General features: G+C 54.4%; 1 protein-coding gene across 1 annotated transcript in view; it reads left to right on the plus strand.

Annotated features, from left to right (window-relative positions):
- The window catches only part of ACOT11 (acyl-CoA thioesterase 11), a 43,760-nt gene that overhangs the window by 14,035 nt on the left and 8,174 nt on the right, over positions 1-21,551 (plus strand). The window contains exons 2-8 of the mRNA XM_069480008.1: positions 8,866-9,073; positions 10,009-10,078; positions 15,475-15,535; positions 16,525-16,623; positions 17,114-17,249; positions 19,663-19,819; positions 20,999-21,118. Coding sequence (XP_069336109.1) covers positions 8,866-9,073; positions 10,009-10,078; positions 15,475-15,535; positions 16,525-16,623; positions 17,114-17,249; positions 19,663-19,819; positions 20,999-21,118 — 851 coding nt within the window. The remainder of the gene's footprint in view (positions 1-8,865; positions 9,074-10,008; positions 10,079-15,474; positions 15,536-16,524; positions 16,624-17,113; positions 17,250-19,662; positions 19,820-20,998; positions 21,119-21,551) is intronic.

Below are 21,551 nucleotides of genomic sequence, written 5' to 3' on the forward strand. Positions count from 1 at the left end.
GTCCCTGCAGCCTCCCTCCGCCACATTTCCGGCTCCCCAAGTGAGAAACCAAGGCTGCTGGGGTCTGTGGTGGTTTAGGAAAGTCACGTCCCCGTCCAGGCCAACTGCTCCATCCTTCCAGCCTCCTCGCCACGATGCTGCCTCCCCTGTGCACAGCACTTCACAGTTAGCCAGACGCCTTTAATTTTAGGGATCTTCTTTCATCGTCATGCTCGTCTTGGATGGAGATGGGGTCAGGGTGCTTGTCCTTAAGGAGGAAACAATTTCTCAATAACTTGTCCGATGTCTGCCTGACTCTAAGCCCTTTCATTTAAGACCTGGGGCAGAGCGCCCCTGGGCCTCGGTTTGTGCATCCACACAACCGAGCAGGGGTAATCAATCTTCAAAGCCCTTCTCCTCTAACGGTGCCCAGGGAAGGACTGCAGGGTAGACAAAGGTAGACAGGGACAGGAGGCCTGCACCCAAGGCCTGGCTCTGTGGCCCAGGGCTGGGGACCTCAGGCAGGACTGGGGGCTTCTCCAGGCTCGGATCTCCTATGTACCTCACCAGTGACAGCACTTCAAATACTTACCCATGGGACAGATGAGATACTAGTGGGAAGGCATTCAGGAAGTGCCCTCGGCACTTGCCTAGGCCCCAGTGGGCCCCTTGGGGACAGGGCATTTCTCAAGATGACCCTGTGGAGGGCGGGTGTCAGATTTCAGACAAGGTTATTTTTACCCTTGTGGGTGGAGAGAGGCAGGTGATGTTCGGGCTCTCTGTTCTAGAATGGGGTGACGGGGCAGGGGTGGGAGTAGAGCCTCCAGTGGTGACCCTTGCCTGACCTCGTGGTCCGCATTGTCCCTGCCTATGTGGGGTGACACTAGTGGGAATTGGGGACCTGCTGAATAAACTCATGCGTTTGGTCTGCAGTGAGCCCCTTGGGCTCTGGGCCCTGTGCATACCAGGAGGAGAGAGAGAGTGTTTCCGCTTTGTGGATCTTCTGGTCTGGTGTCAATCAAATTTTCCCACTATTAAACGAATGTGTGACAATGGAGAGCACTGCAGAGGTGGGGCACTTGGTGCCAGGAGCGCTGAGGGTGGGGGAAGAGCTAACGGAGCTGAGAGATGAGCAGGGATGACGGGTGGAGGAGCAGGAGGAGAGCTGCAGGCAGAGGCAATGGCAGGGACAAAGGCCGGAAGGTGGGAGGTGGCATGATGCACACGAGGAACCCAAAGAAAGCCAGTGTGGGCCATGTGCATGGCTCATGCCTGTAAGTCTAGCACTTTGGGCATCTGAGGCTAGAGGATCACTTGAGGCCAGGAGATCAAGACCAGTTGAGTAACATAGCAAGACCTCATCTCTACAAAAAACAAGAGAATTTAGCCGGGCGTAGTGGTGTGTGCTTGTAGTCCCAGCTACCGGGGAGACGGAGGTGGGAGAATCGCTTGAGCCTGAGAGTTCAAGGTTACAGTGAGCTATGATGACACCACTGCATTCCAGAGCCTGGCCAACAGACAGAGGCTCATAAAAACTAAAAATAGAAGAAAGCCAGGTTGGCTGGGGGCACGTGGAATGAGCAAACCTGGAAGTGAGGGCAGGGCGGCCCGGGGGCGGGGTGGGGACAGCTTGGAGACCTTGCTGAGAAGTTCTTCCCACCTGCCGAACCTGTCATGGCTGGAAACAGTCTTGGAGACTATCCAGCGAAATGCCTGTTTAACAGATAAGGAAACATAATAAAACCCACCTTTTTAACAGCACTTTCCATGTGCCAGGTACCGGGCTAAACACCGTTTTCTGCTTTCACTATCTTTTTTTTCCCTTAAAATATAGTTGGCATTTACAATTTTATTTAACTTAAATTATCAAATTGACTTGCTATTTATCTAAAATATTTTCTCTCAAGAATTAAAAAAATTAATTTATTGAGGTGAAATTCACATATCGTAAAATTAACCATTTTAAAGTGACCAATTCAGTGGCAATAGCACATTCACGATGCTGTGCAAACACCACCTCTGTCCGTTAATAGTTCCCAAACCTCCGTCACTCCAAAGCACTATAATCCTCACTAATTAAGCGGTTTTCCCCATTCCCCTCCCCACTCAGCCCCTGGCAACAGCCAATCTGCTTTTTGTCTCTATGGATCTATCTGTTCCGGGTATTTCATATCAATGGAGTTATATGACATGTGACCTTTTGTGTCTGGCTTCTTTCACTTAGTATGACTTTTTTCAGTTTATCTGTTTCAGCATGTATCAGCACTTCACTTCTTTTCATGTCTGAATACTGTTCATTATATGGATAATGAACAAACCGTGCTTTGGTCATTCATTCGTCGACAGATCCTTGGACTGTTCTCACCTTTTGGCTACGGTGACTGGTGCGGCTGAGAACAAGTATTTGTTTGAGTTCCAGTTTTCCGTTATTCTGGGAATATACCTAGGAGTGGAGTTGCTGGGTCGTATGGCAGTTCTGTGTTGAACCGTTTGAGGAACTGCCAGGCTGGTTTTCACAAGCGGCTCAGCCATTTGACAGCCCCACCCGCAAGGGACGAGGGTTCTGTTTTCTCCACGTCCTTGCCAACGCGTGTTATTTTCTGTGATTTTGATTATAGTCCTTTTAGTGAGTTTGCTGTCTTTTATAATCCTCACTATAACCCTAGTTTCTTTTATTATCCCTGTTTGACAGATGAGGAAACTGAGGCATAGAGAAGTGAAATAACCTGCCCGAGGTCTCCTTCAGCTTTGTGGGACGCAGCTAAACTGACAGCCACTGGTGAAACTCCACTCGGGAAGGAGAGGTTGGGCTCCGCGAGGAAGTCTCGTCCTTAGCTTAGAGTTGCCTCTACCACTCCCGTCCTCACCAGACTTGGGGCCCGGGGCAGGATTCGTAGGCCGAGGCCCTCCCTGTGCCGGTAGAGCACAGAGCTGGCTTTGTGGCAGCCCTGGATCAGCCTGCACCAGGCTGTGGCCACTGGCCTGGGACTCGGGCCCTGGGCTCTGTTCCCTCCTTGGTTACTGACTGGCTGTGTGACATGGGGTGGTTTGCTTTTCTTCTCTGAGTCTCGGGGGAAGAATTTCCGTACCTCCAGGGCCTAAGGAAGTGCTGTAGAGTGAAGGAAACATGGGCTTAGCTGATAGGTCTGCAATTGACTTAAACTCTACTCCTTTCCAGCTTGCTCAGAAGCAGTGTTCCCTCTCTCAGCCTTGATTTGTTCATGAGTAAAATGGGTAGAATAACAAATGCCTGGCAGAGTAGGTACAAGAATTGCTAGGATAATACGTACGAAAGCTGCTAGCATAGGACCTGATGCTCACTAGGTATTCAGTGAATGTTCACCAAAGGAATGGCATTTAGGAGGTGCTTGATAAAAAATATTGGTTCAATTCTCTACCCTTCCAATCCCAAATCTTGAAAAGGGTCAAGTGTGAGCGCTCTCTGTAGCTAGAAGTAAAATTAGCGTGTTTGCGAGGGCACCGGGGGTCATCACTTATCTTCTGGAAAGAAGACATGATTTGATGTTATATGACCCTCAGAAGCCCACCCGTGTCCTCCCTCCCAGCCCTCAGGCTGGCTTCATGGATGAATGATTCCCCTTTTACCTGTGAGTTTGGTACCCACTGCTACCCTTTGTTGCCGTGTCTGCTGGGAACCTCAAGGCCAAACGCAGTTCTCTATGGCAGCATCTGGATTCCCACCGTGATCCTTCCCTCGCTTATTTGGTTCTGTAACTCTGTTTGCGTTTCGGCACACGTGCATCCTGCCTGTGTCCCGTGCGCATGTGCACTGCCTCAGAGCCTTTTTTTTGGGAAGAAGGTAGGGAATAGGCCCAAATGGGAGCTTTGGAATGTTGACAGAGGTTCCTGCCTGGCTGGTGGGGAAGCCACCAGGAGGCTGCCCTCGATTGCACTGGCTTCTCTGAGAGGCTGGGGCAGAGGCCTGGGGCCACCTTTGTGGGGACAGGGCGTCCAGAATGGGCAGCTCCCTCGCTCTGCCAGAGTGGCCTGGCTCAGACAATGAGGCCTTTCACGGGACCAGGCCGGCAGCTCCGAGGTGGAGCCAAAGGCCTCTTCTCCCTGCCCCCCCCAGGGCCTGCCTTCCAGGACCCCACCCCTCCTGGGAGAGGCAGGGCAGGGAGGGTGGGAGCAGCAGGGACTTTGCAGTCTCGCACTCTGGATTTTAAGTCCTGCTCCACATTGCTGGCTTGTTGAATTCTCATAGAACCTCTCCAACGAGCAAATAATCTTGCCCCTCAGAGGGTTGCTTTGAGGTTCTGTGAGCTCATGAGTAGAAGGTACTATGTAAACAGTCCAGTTTGAATGATGTTTGGGTCTCTCCCAGCTATATTTCTGCAGGAAGCCAAGCTCAGCAGTATAATGCTAACAGTAAGCACTCAATAAACGTTAGCCATAGGGTAGGCGTGTATTGGGACCTTTATATACTTGATCTCATTTAATGTCCTGTCCACAGTGGTCCTTGGAAGGAGGTATTACAATCCCATTTTTACAGATGAGGAAACCGAGGCCCATAGAGGTCCAGCAGCTTGCCCAAGGTTACCTGTTGGGAACTGGACTTGAACCCAAGCCAGGCTGACCTCCAACACCTGTGCACAGCCTGTGTCATGTGAGTTGCTCCAGAGGTCACGGAAGCCTGCTCCTCCCCCCAGGGGTGTGCAGCTCTCCTTTGCAGTAGACCTGCTGTTCCCGATGGGGCCTGTAGGCACCGTGGTCTCAGCCGGCTAATGGCTGTAGGCCATACCCCTCTCCAGGAGTCTTCCATGGTTTCTGGGGACTCCTTGGCCTGGCCTCCAATCCCCAACACTGGCCTCTCTCCTTCTGTGTCCACCTATGCAGGTACACCGAGCAAGTTCCCACCTGCTGCCCTGTGCCCCGGCATTCCTATCCCCTGAACCATGGCTGTCCCCTGCTTCTCCTTTCTGCTGTTCCTTACAGCCTCTCTGCACCTCAGACCTTCCTTGCCTTTCAAGTCTCAGCTCTAAGGCCGCCCCTGTCATTAATCTTTTCTTTTCTCTCTTCCATGGGCATTTATTGGGCACCCACTGTGTGCCGGGTGTGTGTCCCTGTCCTGTGGGAGTGTCTATCTGATAGGAGTGGGCTCTGAGGACAGTGACTGCACAGCTTGGTCAGTGCTGAGATGGAGATGGCGAGGCTGCTGGGGCCCGGGGGGTTGTAACTGTCCCTGGGGAAGAGTGAAGCAGGAGGAGGAAGGGCTAACCTAGCCCATAGGGGCAGATGAAGGGATTCTAGCAGGAGCAGCACCTGCATGGTGGAGGAACAGAGTGGGAGTGAGAGTGGTACTCCCAGGAAATGCATGTGGTCTGGAGCTGGGAGAGCAGCCTCTGGGGCTAGTGGCTGGGCCTTGATCCTGAGAACAGTGGGGAGCCATTGAGGAGTCTTGAGCAGGGGAGGTACCTGGTAAGGCTTGATCAGGTCTCCCTGAAAGGCAAGACATAGTAAGAGGCGGTTGCTGAGTTGGTAGATCTGCTTATTGGAAAGATCCGTCTGGTGCTGTGTGGAGGCTGGACAGAGACAGGGAGACTGGAAGCCTGTGAAATAGCCCAGAGCCAGCAGTGCCAGGGCCTGAGCAAGTCAGGGCAGTGGGGTAGACTAAGAGTTTAAGGAGATTGGATCATCGGGACTTGGATACATGGAGGAGGGAGGAAATCGAGGTTAAGTCTGTTCGTGTGGGCCTGTTGTCAAGTTGCCTAGAAGGAACCCTGGCCCACGAGGGCTTACCTGGGCTCCCCTGGCTGGTGACCCTGGCCCAGCCTTTCCTTCCATGCCTCAGTTCCCCCAGCTATGAAGGGATTGGGTGAGAGGGTCTCTCTTGCTCTGACCCAGCAGGTCTGGGACATGACTCTGGCCCAGGAGGAGGGACACAGAGCCCATGGTGTAGCTAGCTGGGGCCTAGGCTAAGATTATCAAGTCTGGCCAGGTCTGCCATGGCCCGGGGCCAGTGCCTGGCACAGTGGTCATCTGAGAGGGTACATCTCTGACCTCTGGGTGCCCTCCCACCGTTGAAGTGACTCAGCCCTTCCTGTCTTGGCTTGGCCTGCCTGGCTGCCCCGGGCCCTGTCTCCAACGAGGGCCTCTGTCCTCCCTGTGACCGGCCCTGGGAGGAGTGGTCCAGCTCTGGGGCCCCACTGGCCAAACCTTGCCTGGGCCGCACACACCCCTGCCTCCCACGGTGGCTGCCTGCCCACCTGGGACGAGGAGGCCCGGCCTGGCCTGCCCTGATGGGGGGCAGACTGCCTTGAAACCTGAAGAAGGAGGTGGAGTCTGAGAGACCCTGCGTGCCTGAGACTGCCTGGGCTTTAGCCCAGAGTCTCTGCACCCCTCTCTCTGAGGGGGATGGGGGAACAGCAACAGTGAGGGTTGTTCCTCAGCTTGCTTTGGGGAAAGAGCTCAGCCCTGCTCAGAGGGGCACAGTGTTTGCTGTCTGACAGGGTGACAGGGTGACAGGGCTCTCGAGCTTCCTCACTGGAAGTCTCGGCCGGGCATGCCAGTCCCCGGGCAGGCTCAGGCCTGGCGAGCCTCTCTCCCACGTGGTGAGTGACGGATGTGGCTCAGGAAGAGAGGGGCTTTGCACCTGAGGGACAGGGCTCAGATTTGAACTCAAGTCTGCCTCTGGTTGTCCCCTGCACAATCCGTTGATGAGGTCCTACTGTGTGCCAGGCCCCTCTGGGCCCAATTTGTCTTTGCTCAGTGTTTGGCCCAGGGCCCAGTACACAGAAGGTATTTGGTGAATGCATAAATGAACAAATGAACCAACAAATAGGACAAAATGTCCTGTCCTGATGTGGATTCTAATGGGGAGATAGAGACTCGTTTCACAGAACAGGAAATAGGAGGCTTGTAGGAGGAGGGGTTGGCCAGCTGGATCTCAGGCATCATGACCGCTGGTCCAGGGCTTTGTCCATCCTCAGTTTCCTCATCTGTAAGATGGGCCAACAGGCCTCGCCCTCTGCCTTCCTGGTGAGGACCCAGCAGTGGCCGTGAGCAGGCCAGTGGGGCAGAGGCACTGTGTGGGGGGCTTCCCCACGTGCATGCCCAGACCACCCAGAAACCACAGACAGTCTGCTCCCTTTGTTCTGCCTGCTTGTCCTCTGTATCTTGCCTCCCCTGTTTCCTCAGTACTCCCCAGGGCTTCTTTCTGGAGTGTTCTTCCCAGTATCCCTGGCTGTGGGAGGGGGTGGGAAATGTGTGGGTGAGTGGAATCTGCCTGCCTCTTCCCTCTACCTGCTCCCACACCCAGAAAGCCAGCCGCCCGCATCCACATCCACGCAGGCCCTCGGCGCACAACCAGGCGGGGAGTGCCTCAGCGGTGGTTACCATGGCGACGGGTCTTGCTGCTTGGACCCAGGTGGCCTTCACGCTGCCTGTGAGAACCTGCGCTGGGAGCTGGGCAGCCTGGCACCTGCAGCCTCCACCTGGGCTGAGAGCGCCTGGGGCGGCTGCCCTCCTCTCCCGCCTTGGTGCCCAGCACTGTGCCTGGCACGCAGGGGCTCTCAGGAATGAACGGCATCTCTGGGAACCCACAAGCTGTTCTGGCTCAGACAAGCCTGGTTCAAATCCTGGTTCTACCACGCGGGGGGCCAGTGACGTTGAACAAGTCACCTCGGTGTGTTTGGAATTTATTGCATTAGCTGCGGGAGCCTCGTGGGGGGGATTATCTGAGGAGCATAGACCCCGGCACAAGAGCTGTCACCACCCCCATCCTGCTGCTGTGGCAGGCTTGCCGCGGCATCCGGGCCTGGGGCCCTGCACTCCTCATCTCAGCCCAGGAGTCAGACTCTGCAGCCAGGCCTCTGGGGTCACAGCTGGGCTCTGCCACTTACTCAGGCCTCAGTGTCCTCATCTGCAAGATGAGGATAATAACGGACCTATCTCATGGGCTTGTGGTGAGGACAAAATCGAATCAGTACATGTAAAGTGTCTATAAGGATATGTGACACTTAAGTGCTGTGTAAACGTTAGTGGGGACAGTTGTCACCACCACACAACTGGCATTGGCCTTAAGAGTTGGAACCCACGTGCCCGGCCCTCCTCTTTTTCTCACACACGCGTGTGTGCCCATGTCTAAAGTTCACAGTCTGATAGGAGGGCAGCCCGAGAGATGGACGGTGGCTTGCCCCCACCTCCCTCACCCCTGCTTCCAGGGGACCGACACGCACACCCCACCTCTTCTGCCTGGACAGTAAGACAGGCGGGGCTCCGGGCAGGAACCCCAGCTTGAATTCCTGGTCCTCCAGCTGGAAGCTGCCGCACCCTGCCCTGGATCAGACGGCTGGTCAGTTGGCTGCCCAGAGCCCTCCAGGTCAATAGACCCAAGTGCTAAAGACACGAGCACCCAACGATGGCTCTCCTGATGTCACCTGACACAGGAAGGAGCCCGACAAAGAGGCCCTTGAGGATGACATCGGAGCTGCTTCTTGAAATGCTTTCTTAGGGACAATTTCCTGGGCTTGGCTGCTGCGGGGCTCTCTGGGCCCCCTGCATAGACAGGGGGATCTTTCCAGAATGAAGGTAAATCTAAGACAACACTTTAAAAAGTGGGCCATGAGCTGAAGCGAGGAGGACTGACTCCTCTGCGTGTTCCTCTCTCCCCTGCCCCTGCCTCGGGTCCAAGGTTGTGTTAATACGCAGTCGTCAGCCAAAAGGAAACGGGGCAGAAGTGGCATCCAAAGAGCCCCTGGGGTCTGAGACCACGGGCTGGAGGTGTCGGCCACTCTTGAGTCGAGTTCTGGTGGGAGGTGGCCCTGGGGTGCTCTCTCCTCTCCCTGGGGCGCTAAGGCCTCAGGACGGGGCAGGCCTGGGAGTCCCTGCAGTGAGCTGACCTCACTGTCCCCACCTGTTCCCCAGGGCTTTGCCTCTGTGTTCTCGAGCCGCACGTCCCAGAAGTCAGCCTCCCGTGCAGAGCACAACGGTGCCATGGCAGACGGCGAGGGGTACCGGAACCCCACGGAAGTGCAGATGAGCCAGCTGGTGCTGCCCTGCCACACCAACCAGCACAGCGAGCTGAGCGTCGGGCAGCTGCTCAAGTGGATCGACATCGCCGCCTGCCTGTCCGGTGAGGCTGCGCCCTGCACGGTTCTCCCACGCCCGGCCCCACAGACCCAGAGCAGGGGCCTCGTTTCAGAGATGGTCACTGTCCCCTCTGCGTGCCACACTTCTTCCTCATCCCGGCCTTTGCTCGTGCTGGTCCACCTGCCTGAAATGCCCTTACCAGTCTCCCAGTGCTTGGCACGGCCCATCCTCTCTCCCTCGGACCCCACAGCCTGAGTGGTGGACCTGGGCCCTTAGGTCCCTGCTTCAGCCCAGAGCAGCCTTGAACGTGGCTGCTTCAGGCTGGCTAGAAATGCCATGAGCAGTGACTGTGTCTGCCTCACTGTGCTCCCTACATTGGGTTGAGTGAGCTGAGCTGGACTGAGCTCATGTCATTCCTTGTGTTGTACCCGTATTCTCCAACCCACAAGGAGCTCACAGCCTGGTGGGGAGGGCGGGGGGACAGACAGGTGACCCAACTGGCCTCCAGTACTGTTTGAGAGGCCGCGACCCAGCCCTGGGGGCAGCGGAGGGATTCCAGAGGGGCTAAGGTGCCCGAGCGCAGTTCTGAGGGTCAGAATAAGCAGGCACAGGTGCTCGAGAAGGCCAGAAGGCAGAGCAGCGTGGTGTGATCATTCATGTACTCGACAGCTACTTAGGGAGTGTCTACCATGTGCTAGGCACTGTTCTGGGACTGGGGTACAGCAATGAACGGGATAGACAAAAATCCACATTCTCAGGTAACTTACAGTCTAGCGGGGGCTTGGGGGGGTGGGAGAGACGCTAGACAGACAAAACCCAGCTGTGCAGAGCGGGGTCAGGGCTGGTGACAGCAGTGAAGGAGCATGGGGAAGGGTGGGGAGAGTGCAGGGGGCGTCACACCTCAGCTCGGGCACCTGAGCAGAGGCCTGTGTGATGTGGGGAGGCTGCTAACGCCCAGCTTTCTTATCCCCATGTCAGCGGAGAGGCACGCTGGCTGCCCCTGCGTCACCGCCTCCATGGACGACATCTATTTTGAGCACACCATTAGGTGAGTGGCCCCTTCTTCCTCAGGGTCCTTCCGGTTTCCCTCCCACGACCCCGGGGCCCACTGCCCTGGCTCCCTGCCTGGTCGGCCTGTGTGCTGCCCGGAGCTGGACTGGACTGGCCCAGGGCCTTTGAAAACGGAGTGGGGACAACCTCTGCGGAAGCAAGGACCCACCTGCAGGGTCTCTGGGGCAGCGGTGGCCAGGAGCTGGCCTGCTGCTAGGTGCTCTGGGGTGGGTTCCCTTGGCCAGGGTGGGGCCACAGAAGTTGCTTCAGCTTTGGAATTGGGTGTTGCCGAGACAGCGTCGTGGGGCGCTGTGTGACTTTGGGGAAGTCATTCTCTCTTTCTGGGCCTCCGTTTTCTTATCCTCAAAATAGAAGGAATTAGACTTAATCAGTGAACGCTTTTTTGAGCCTGGACATTTTCTGTGGGTCACTGGTCACTGGATTGTAGGGAGGCCCCTAGACAAGGTGTCTTGGCAAAGTCTGAGCCAGAAGCTTGGGCCGTTCAGCCTCTGCTCACATACCCCTAGGGACGAGGAGCTCATTGCCGAGGTGGGCTTTTTTTTTTTTTTTTCCAATGGCTGTATTGGTTAGAAAGTCCTTCATTTCAGTGTGCTGTGCTGAGCTTCTCTCTCCGTAGCTTTGCCCGTAGGTCCTGCTTCTGGGACTCAAGGAGGAGGCCAAGCCCTCGGCTGAGGACAGGCTGCAGGGGCTGCACTTCAACTCACCATCAGTGCCTAGGACATCAAGTCCAAGGGCTTGTGCAGGACTTCCTGGGTGCCCAGAGTGTCACGGTGAAGGAAAAGCTTGGCCAGTCCCTGTACTCACTTATTCAGCCATTCACTCACCGTGTCCTTATACTGAATGAGCGCCTCTTCTAGACCAGGCCTGTGCTGGGCTTGTGTGCAGAGTCCATGGGAGCATCGTCTGTCTGCTGGGGAGGCAGATGTAAGAGCATCATTTCAATCCAAAGTGAGACATTCCATGCTAATAACGAGCATGGTGCTCTGTAATAGTCTTCTAAATCCTTTTTATTTTAGAATAGTTTTAGATGTACGCAAAAATTGTATCTCTAAAGACAGTACAGGGTTCCCATACACCCCACACCTGGTTGCCCTATTGTTAACATCTTACAGTTTTAGGGTACCTTGGTCACAATTAATGAACCAATGTTGATACATTATTTTTAATGCCTTTTTGGTACGTTAACTTATTTGGGCCAGGTACAGTGACTCACACCTATAATCCTAGCACTTTGGGAGGCCGAGGCAGGAGGATCGCTTGAGGCCAGGAATTCGAAACTAGCCTGGGCAACACAGTGAGAACTTGTCTCAAGAAAAACTCTAAATAACAGCCTGGTGTGGTGGTGCACACCTGTAATCTTAGCTACACGTGAGGCTGAGGCAGGAAGATCGCTTGAGCCAAGGACTTCAAGGCTGCAGTGAGCTATGATCATACCACTGCACCCCAGCCCAGGTGACAGTGAGACCTTGTCACAAAGAAAGAAACCAGAAAAAATTACATTAATTGATTTATTCCCCAAAACAACACACTGATGTCATGGCTGTTAGTATCCTCACTTTACAGATGAGGAAACTGAGGCACAGAAAGTGAGGTAGCTCGTTTAAGGCCGTATAGCTAGTGAAGGACCCAGAGCCCTTGCGCTTAGCCAGTGGTCTACATTTCCTGTATGTCTGGGGTGGCGGTAGTGGCATAGAGGGTAGTCACGGAGTCTTCCTGGAGGAGGTGTTTGAGCTGACTCCTGTCAGCACCGTACCTAGTGGTGCTTTGAAAGCCAGTGGAGCTGTGTCTGGGCCAGCCTCGGGTCCCTGCAGCCGGCACAGGTTCTTTTGCCCAGAGGAGCCAGGGACAGAGGGGGCTGGGGGTGCATGCCCGAGGGGTGGACCTGCTGCAGGGCCCAGCACAGTGAAGATGGGTCTGGGCAGAGGAGGCTGTGGGGGAAGGGAAAGTCCAGGATGATCGGCTGGGGGGAACTGGGGCAGGGCTGGTGGCCAGGAAAGGTCTGGCTGTGCCTGAGGAAAGCTGGGGAAAGTTTTTTGTTTGTTTGTTCCTGATTTTGCTGTTTAAAAATAATTCCAAATGTATCTCTAAAGGCTAAGAACTCTTTTTTTTTTTTTTTTTTCTGAGACAGAGTCTCTCTCTGTTGCCCAGGCTAGTGTGAGTGCCGTGGCGTCAGCCTAGCTCACAGCAACCTCAAACTCCTGAGCTCAAGCAATCCTCCTGTCTCAGCCTCTCGAGTAGCTGGGACTACAGGCATGCGCCACTATGCCCGGCTAATTTTTTCTATATATATTTTTAGCTGTCCATATAATTTCTTTCTATTTTTAGTAGAGATGGGGTCTCGCTCTTGCTCAGGCTGGTCTCGAACTCCTGAGCTCAAACGATCCGCCCACCTCGGCCTCCCAGAGTGCTAGGATTACAGGCGTGAGCCACCGCGCCCGGCCAAGGCTAAGAACTCTTTTTAAACATAACTTCAAAAAAAAAAAAAATAAAATAAACATAACTTCAACATTCTTACCACAGTTAAAAAACTTAACGATAATTTCTCACCAATGTCAATATCTAGTCAGTGTTCGAACACTTACATTGTCTCACGAACTTGTTTTCACTTTGTTTTGCTTTACAGTTATTTTTGTTATTCAAGCCTTTATTTATTCAAGGATGTAAATAATTTTAATTGGTGGCTATGTCTAAGTCTTTTTTATTTTATTTCTTTTATTTTTAATTTTTATTTATTTATTTTGAGACAGGGTCTTGCTCTGTTGCCCTGGCTAGAGTGCAATGGTGTCATCATAGCTCACTGCAGCCTCAAACTTCCAGGCTCAAGCGATCCTCCTGCCTTGGCCTCCCAAAGCACTGGGACTATAGGCATGTGCCACTGTTCCCAGCCTCTGAGTCTTTTTTAAAAAATCTGTAGATATTCCCCCATGTGCCCCCACCACCAGCCATCTCTCTTTCTCTCTCTCTCAATCTGGTTTTTTTTTTTTAAATGTGTTTTTTTTTTTTTTTTTTTTGAGACAGAGTCTCACTCTGTTGCCCCGGCTAGAGTGAGTGCCGTGGCGTTAGCCTAGCTCACAGCAACCTCAAACTCCTGAGCTCAAGCGATCCTCCTGTCTCAGCCTCCCGAGTAGCTGGGACTACAGGCATGTGCCACCATGCCCGGCTAATTTTTTCTATATATATTTTTAGCTGTCCATATAATTTCTTTCTATTTTTTTAGTAGAGATGGGGTCTCGCTCTTGCTCAGGCTGGTCTCGAACTCCTGAGCTCAAACGATCCGCCCACCTCGGCCTCCCAGAGTGCTAGGATTACAGGCGTGAGCCACCGCGCCCGGCCTAAATGTATTTGTTGAGGAAAGCAAGTCATTTGCCCTCTTAGAGTTCTCCACCATCTAGGTTTGCTGTTGGTATCGCTATGGTGCAATTTAACATGTTCCTCTGCCCCGAGAGTAAATTGGTCGAGGTAAGGACTTGAAGGGTCAGATTTGTTCGTGGGGAGCTGCCCCCTGTGTTGTGAGGAACACCTGGAGGGGTGTTGGGGTGCTAGAGGCTGCTGGGGACCGCTGAGGAGGTGGGCTGTGACCCTGCGGAGGGAGCTGCTTTGGCCTGAGCTGTGGGGTGGAGGACAGTCAGGGGAAGAGAAGCTCAGAAGTCCACATGGGGTCCAAAGGGGTTCACTTGGCTTTGGGGGAAGCTAGGGAGGAGGAGGAGGAGAGGAGGAAGAGTCACAAGTTTCTCTCTTTTAGCACCATGGGAAATAGACTTTTATCTTTATTTTGGGGACCATGGAAGGTTTTCCCCCCTAATTTTTGACCATGAAAACTTTCAAACATATAGAAAAGTTGAATAGTGCAATGATCACCACTACTGAGATTCAATAATTAACATTTTGCTAATATTCTTTATATATATATAGGTAAATAAGTTACCTCTCTCTCTCTTTCTCTTTTTCTGCTGGACCATTTGAAAGTAAGTTGTAGAAATCATAGAAATCATGACACTTCATCCCTCGACACATCAACATGTATCTCCTAAAAGTGATCCTCCCCTACATGACCATCAGTATTGTTAAAAAAAATGAACAGAAGTCAGATGTCTGGCAAGCTCGAGCTCTTGTCGCTTGCTGAGTGCCTGCTGTGGGCCAGACCTGGCGCTCGGCCCGGTTCCACTTCCTCTCAACCCTGAGGACCACAGGCAGTGGTCTTGCATGCTCAGGAGGAGAATAGACAACAGAGAGGTACAGTGACTCACCCAAGGTCACACTGCTTGGTAGTGTGACAGTCAAGGCAGAACTTGACTGGAACACCTTGTGGCCCCTTGACCTGCCCCTTGCATGGACCCTTCCTCGGCTTGGATAGGAAGTTGTGTCATTTGAGGAAGAAATCAGCACCGTGCTGTCCATATTCATGAGCCAAGGTGCAGAGAGGTAAAAGGACATGCTCAAAGTCACACGGCAATTGGATGGGGCCAGCATTCCAGCCTCCTGCCCCCTCCTCCCCACAGCCCATCAGCTGGGCACCCTCTGCTCCTTCTGGTTAGGCACAGGGCAGGCTAGATGCCTCCCAGGATTCATCTGGATGCGGGAATCCTTCCTGATGGACAGGCTAGGCTGCAGCTGGGAAGGGCGGGGCTGGTACAGTCAACAGAATCAGCCTAGAATCCTGGCTCTGCCACTTTTTAGCTGGTTGACCCAGGGCAAATGGCTTAACCTCTCTGATGTTCAATGCCCCCTAAACCTACCTGCCAAGCTTGTTTTGAGGCTCAAATGAGGCCGTGCCCAGTGCCTGGCACACAGCAGGCATTCCTTAAATGTTTCCATTTCTCCTTCCACCTTCTGTTTATAGCTTCTTGTACTTAGTTGATGTTTAATACATGTGGAATTTATCAATCCAGTTGGCCACCATTTATGGGAGACTCACCCTGTGCCATGTGCTCGGCCTTGGAGAGTCAGAAGGGAACAAAACCTGTGGCTCTTGCCCCCGTGGGGCCTGCAGGTTTTGGGGGACAGAGGTCAGTCTGCTAGAGAAGTGTTGGAGGGCAAGTCCCACAGGGCGATTGGAGGACAGGGGCTCCCTGAGGAGGGAACCATTGCACCCAGAGCAAAAAGAAGCTCAAGCATTGATGGGACACCAGTGAGCAAGGGAAGCAGGGAGATGAATGAGATCATGCCACTTCTCTCAACCTCAGCTTCCCCACCTGTAAAATGGGGAGCTGACACTAGCTTGGTGGCTTGCTTTGAGGACTTGGTGACATCACAGATGTGAATATGCTCTGTAGGCCATGAAGATCCCCCCAGCAGAGGCCTGCAAGTATCAGAGGCCCCTGTTCCCTCCCTCGGCCCCTCTGGAAGGCTCACCTCCTGCTTTCCTCTCCCCAGTGTTGGACAAGTGGTGAATATCAAGGCCAAGGTGAACCGGGCCTTCAACTCCAGCATGGAGGTGTGTGGGGTGGGCACTGCCGGGCAGTGGGTGTGTGGGAGGGTCCTATGCCCCCTCTCCCTGTTTCTCCCGGCCCCCAGCCCAGGCACACTCCATTCACAGAGCCCTGGCTGGGGAGCAGAGCTCTGAAACGGCTGGCACAGGTAGGAGGATCCTAAGGATCTTCTGGTCCAACAGCCCATTACACAGAAGGGCTAATCAAGGCCCAGGGAGGAGAAGAGACTTGCCCCAGCTCACTGAGCTACATAGATTCCAACATGGGACTTGGCTGTTCTCATCTAGCCTTGGCCGGCAGGCAGTTGCGGGACTGGGGGGAGACGGCCGCAGCGCCTGGTCCAGAGGCAGAGGGGCTGGGGCAGGAGGGGACTAGACGCGGCCGGTAGCTGGCTCCCACGGTCTCCTCAGCTGTCCGGTGGGAAGGTGATCGCACCTGTGTTGCTGGGTTGCTGAAGGGTCAGTGGGAGCCCTGCCTGGTGACACGCAGGGCCCTGTGAGCTGGGGGGGATGACTCTATTTCCCACCTGTGGACTTCAGGCCCAGGCAACTTCACCCAGCTGAGCCAGTGGTTCCTAAGGGACCGCAGAGTCCTGACTTTGCTTCTGGGCACCACGTAAATGCCCAGGTACCCCCCAGGTACCCTCAGGTGTCCATCCTTTAAATTTACCCAATGTTTTACCTGCTTGAAGCCCTTTTGTAGACACAGTCTCATTTTTGGCCTCTCAATAACCCTGCGAGGGCAGGTGTGATCACTCCCATTTTACAGAGGCGGAAACCAAGGCCAGAGAAGGGAAATGACTTTCCCAAGGTTTCCCGGGGAGCCAGGGACAGAGTCAGAATGACTCCAGGTCTCTGGCCTGCAAGACCCACTAGGTGATAGAGAAATAGCAGAGGCCTGGCCTGGGGGGACTTCCTGTCTCCATCTGCGGGGCCTCTCTGATGAGCTCTGTGTCTTCCCTCCTCACTCCTCCCACCTTACTCTTGCTGTCCAGGTGGGCATCCAGGTGGTCTCCGAGGACATGTGCTCTGAGAAGCAGTGGAGTGTGTGCAAGGCCTTGGCCACCTTTGTGGCCCACCGGGAGATCTCCAAGGTGGGTGCCTACACCTGGCTGCTCAATGCTGCTCAGCGACCTGGGCACTTGTCATGGTGGGCCTGGGTCAGGGTGTGAGGCTGGGGGCAGGGGAGGGGGCACGGCAGGGAATCCGTAGCCCCCCGAAGCAGGCCCACCCCCAACCGCCATCCAACCCCAGGCGCCTCCCTCTCTCCTTCCTCTCACCTCTCCCTCCCCATCTCATGCAAGGATTCCTTGGGTCTCACCGTTCCTCACGTCCCGCGTGACAACCCCCATCCTCTGAGCCTTTGCCCAAGGAGGGGACCTGGGGGACATGTGGAGGATGGGTGTGCTGCATGAGGGCAACATGGAGGAAGGAAGACGGGCAGAGGGAGGAAGCCTGGCAACCCACCCGCAGCCCAGGCCTGCTGTGTGCCCACCTTGGGCACGAGATGGGGACAGGGACAGGCCCCTGTGCTGTTTTAGGAAGCTGGTCCCGAGCATCCCTTCTCTGTCCCCCTGCCCGCAGGTGAAGCTGAAGCAGATCACCCCGCGGACAGAGGAGGAGAAGACCGAGTACAGTGTGGCAGCTGAGCGCCGGCGCATGCGCATGGTCTATGAGGACACCATCAAGGACCTCCTGGCCAACTATGTCATTCAGGACGGTGAGCAGCCGCCGCTGTGCGTGGGGAGGGCAGCTGGCATCCCGCATGCCCCTGTGTCCTGGGCCCCACTGGGCAGAGGGAGGAAGAGAGGCTCCCAGGGATTTGCACTGCGTGGTGACCCCAGACCCGTCCAGCCCTCTTGGCCCCAACGTCTCCTCCAGGGAAAGGAGTGTTTGGGCCTCTCACCCAGCTCCCGGGAGCTGCAAAGGTGGGGCTAGGCCACACGGAAATCCCTTTGCTGTCCACAAAATGCATTTAGGTCTCTAGGAGCCGAGGTGTTTAGAAAGGTAGTATCAGGCTAGGCCTTGAAGACTCTATAGGATTTTTTTTTTTTTTTTTTTTTGAGACAGACTCTCACTCTGTTGCCCAGGCTAGAGTGCCGTGGCGTCAGCCTAGCTCACAGCAACCTCAAACTCCTGGGTTTAAGCAATCCTACCTCAGCCTCCTGAGTAGCTGGGACTACAGGCATGCACCACTATGCCCAGCTAATTTTTTTCTCTATATATATTTTTAGCTGTCCAGATCATTTCTTTCTATTTTTAGTAGAGACGGGGGTCTCGCTCTTGCTCAGGCTAGTCTCGAACTCCTGACCTCGAGCGATCCGCCCGCCTTGGCCTCCCAGAGTGCTAGGATTACAGGCATGAGCCACCGCACCCAGCCTATAGGATTTTTTAAAAAAGCGCATATATATATATTTTCCCTCCCCAAGATATGGAATGAAAAGCAAAACTCTCTTTCAGCTTCATTACTAAATAAATAGAGAAAAAAGAAAAAGCAAGACTCCCTCCTATCCCAGAGCCCAGGTCTCCCTCCCCAGAAGCAATCACTGTTTCCCGTTGTTGGCTATCTTTCCAGAAGTATTTCGTGCACACTTAAGCATAGTATGTATTATTTAGCTTCTTGCTTTTACCCAAAAGGGAGCAAACGGTACATACCATTCTGTATCTTGCTTTTTGCATCTTGAAAATATATCTTGGAGGTTGTTCTGTACCAGTACACAAAGATCTACCTGGGACTGGGTAGGATGGTGACAGGTGGACTGATGAGGAAAGGTGCTCTGACAGGGGACAGTCCGGGCAAAGGCCCAGAAGGGGGGGACCTCGGATTTGTTTACCAATCTTCATAATGTTCAAATGTGGGTCTTCCTTGAAACCTAAAGAAAACAATTTTAGGAGAAATAAAAGGCCATTCAGGGGCTTGGCATGGTGGCTCATGCCTGTAATCCCAGCACTTTGGTAGGATGAAGTGAGAGGATTGCTTCAAGACAGAAGTTCGAGACCAGCCTGGGCAACATAGGAGATGCCATCTCTATAGAACAGCAGCAACAACAACAAAAACAAGAAACGAAACAAAACAAAACAAAAGGCCATTCCAGCTGCCTAGAGTGGGGAGAGAGCAGGTGGAACTCACTGAGCCCAGTGAAGGCCGTGAGCTGTGCTCCGAATTCCGTGTGCTCTATTTACGCGGGGCTTGGAGGCCGGGGCTGGGGAGGCCCAGTTCTTTCCACAATCTTCAAGGCGCCCTTGATCCGTCCATCCCACTGCAGCCCTCCTGAATCTCTCCTGTACTGACAGCTGTCCCGCCCAAGGGGCAGCCTTTGCCTGGCACACGGGCCTCTGGCTACGGCTCAGCCTCCCCAGGCACCTCCCTTCACTCGCTCCAGCTGCAGCCAAGCCAAGCCAAGGCCCCTTTGTGCCCTGCGAATGTCCTGCCGTCCTGTCTCCAGACCTTGCCCGGGCCATCCTCAGCTTCCCCTCCTCTCTGCCCCTGCCCTGCCTGTGCAGCAGCCTGCAAGCCAAGTGAAATGCTCCTCTCTGCTGGGCCCTCCCTGAAGAGGTCTCTCTCTGGAGATGGGTGACGAGTCCCCTTGGGTTGTGTGGGGCACATCAGCATCTGGTCCCCTGGTGCCCAGGGCCCCTTCACTCCCTGACCTCTCCTACGGAGGGAATCCTAATGCCACTGCTGCCCAGGGACAAGGGAATCATCAAGGCAGAGCTATCCTTTTGGAGAGTGCACCTTATAACTGCGATCGTATTTCATCTTCAAGCAGCCCTATTGGGCCAGATTTGACACCTGCCCTTTACAGAAGGGGCAGTTGAGGTTCAGGGGTCACTTGATTTGCTCCAGGTCATGCAGGCTGCAGGGAGTGGAGCTGAGGCTCAGACCAGGTGTGTCTTCTCTGAAAGCTGCTGTTCTGTCCACTGCCCTGTGACAGGCTCATCTCTTTCATCCTGTGTCCTCAGTTCCTCACCCAGAGCCAGCCTGTGCCTAATGCACACTGGTGCTGAGTGACTAAAAGAACCTGAGCGGGGTGGAGTAGTGCAGGTGGGGGTCCCGGGGCTGCCCATGAGGGGCTGCCCTTAGGAACCTTCTTACCTTCCTGCCCTCCTCCGTTTGCCCACTCCCTGGTCAGATCTGGGGAGCAGAGACTGCAGCAGCATGGTGCCAGCAGAGAAGACCCGTGTGGAGAGTGTGGAGCTGGTCGTGCCGTCCCATGCCAATCACCAGGGCAACACGTTCGGGGGCCAGATCATGGCCTGGATGGAGAACGTGGCCACCATTGCAGCCAGGTAAGGGGAGAGCATCCTGCCTCTGCCTTTCCACCTTTTTCTTCCTCCTTCCCTTGGCCAAACCCTGGGGGAGGGGAAAACCCTCGCTTGGTGTTGGCATTCAAGGCCTCAGAAACTTGGCTGTTCTGTTAAGGTAACTCAGGCTTTCAGACCCAGAGAGGAGTGATTTTTTTTGTCAAATGACCATTCCTTCCTCCATCCAAAAAGCTCTCCACATTCCCCATCACCTTTGTGGGGAACACCAGGCCCCGTGACCTGGCACTAGAGTCTCCCCTTGACCTGGCCCTGCCTGCATTCCTCCTGGTATCCACGCTCCTGTGCCCATCCCCCACTTTCCCAGCCCTGCCTTTGCTCCTGCTGTAACTTCTTGCCTACACCCCCCACTCTTGTTTGGCTGCCAAAATCCGCCCACCTCCTCCATAAGGCCGTCTCTGGCTGTTCCCTTCTTAGAAGTGAAAATAATTCTTTCTCTCTCCTATTACCTCTGTGCCTGGGGCTTGTTCTACCCTTAATATCATGGAATTTTTAATAGTTGTGATAACTGACATTCACTAACTGATACTCTCACAGCTCCATGACTTTGTACTTGCTGTTCCCTCTGCCGGGGGTGCCCTCCCCAGCCCATGTCCTCCCCGGCCAGGTAGATTCTTCCTCATCCTTCAGAGCTGGGCTCAAAGGGCTCCTCGTCCTATGGGAGCCAGTGCATAAGCGGGGCCAGTTCAGGCAGCCCTGTTGGGAGCTCAGTGAGATCTGAGGAGGGTGAGCGCCTGCTGGTCAGGGAAGGCTGCCTGGAGGAGGAGCACTTCAGCTGGGCCTTGGGTGATGAGTAGCTATGGTAAGGGGAAGGCTCCAGGTAGTGGTAACAGCAGGTACTAAGGTGTAAAAGTTGGAAAGAAAATGGGGAAGGGGTTTATTCCTGCCTGAGGCTTTCTGCCGTCACCTCAAAGCCAGCTCCTTTCCAGCCATGCACAGAGACCTCGGGATTCTAAGCTGTGAAATGGGACTTTAGTTCTGTGCCTCTGAGCAGAACTGTCACGGGGTTGGGTGGCAGTGGGTAGGTCAGAGGGCGGTGGGGGTTCCAGGCTCTGTCTGGGGATGGGGTGGGGAGAAGCCTGGCCCACGCTAGTGGCGGAGGCACTCGGGGCATTTCTCCTGTCTCCCCACCTTCTGCCTCCTCAGCCGGCTCTGCTGTGCACAACCCACGCTGAAGGCCATCGAGATGTTCCACTTCCGAGGCCCGTCCCAGATCGGGGACCGTCTGGTGCTCAAGGCTATTGTGAACAACGCCTTCAAGCATAGGTGAGGGGCTGGGGTGGGCGTGGCTCTTCCTGGTGCTGAGAAGGACCCTTTCCAGCAGACGAGGTCTAAAGCCCTGCCTGTCTGCTGGGTCCCCTCACCATCACCCAAATTCACTGTGATGTTCCCTGCTCTGGAGCCTTCCCTGGCTCCCAGTCCTGCCCACCAGGGCTGGGGTGGGGCCCCTCCTGTTGCTCCCCCAGCCCTGAGCCCCCCATGCTCTGGATCACACCTGTGCTCAGAGCGTCTGCCTCTCTCTTCCCTCCTGCCTGGCCCACTGCGGACGATGGATCTCGGGGCCACTTCTTGTCAGTGTTCGTTTGCTTACCAAACCTTTCCCACCCACTTCCTAAAACAATTACTCCCCAGAGTCCTTACTTGGGAATGAATTCTGATGCCTACGCCCGTGAAAGCTTACTTTAAATAAGTATATTTT

The sequence above is a fragment of the Eulemur rufifrons genome, chromosome 8 (assembly GCF_041146395.1).
Source record: "Eulemur rufifrons isolate Redbay chromosome 8, OSU_ERuf_1, whole genome shotgun sequence".
Classification (NCBI taxonomy): Eukaryota; Metazoa; Chordata; class Mammalia; order Primates; family Lemuridae; genus Eulemur; species Eulemur rufifrons.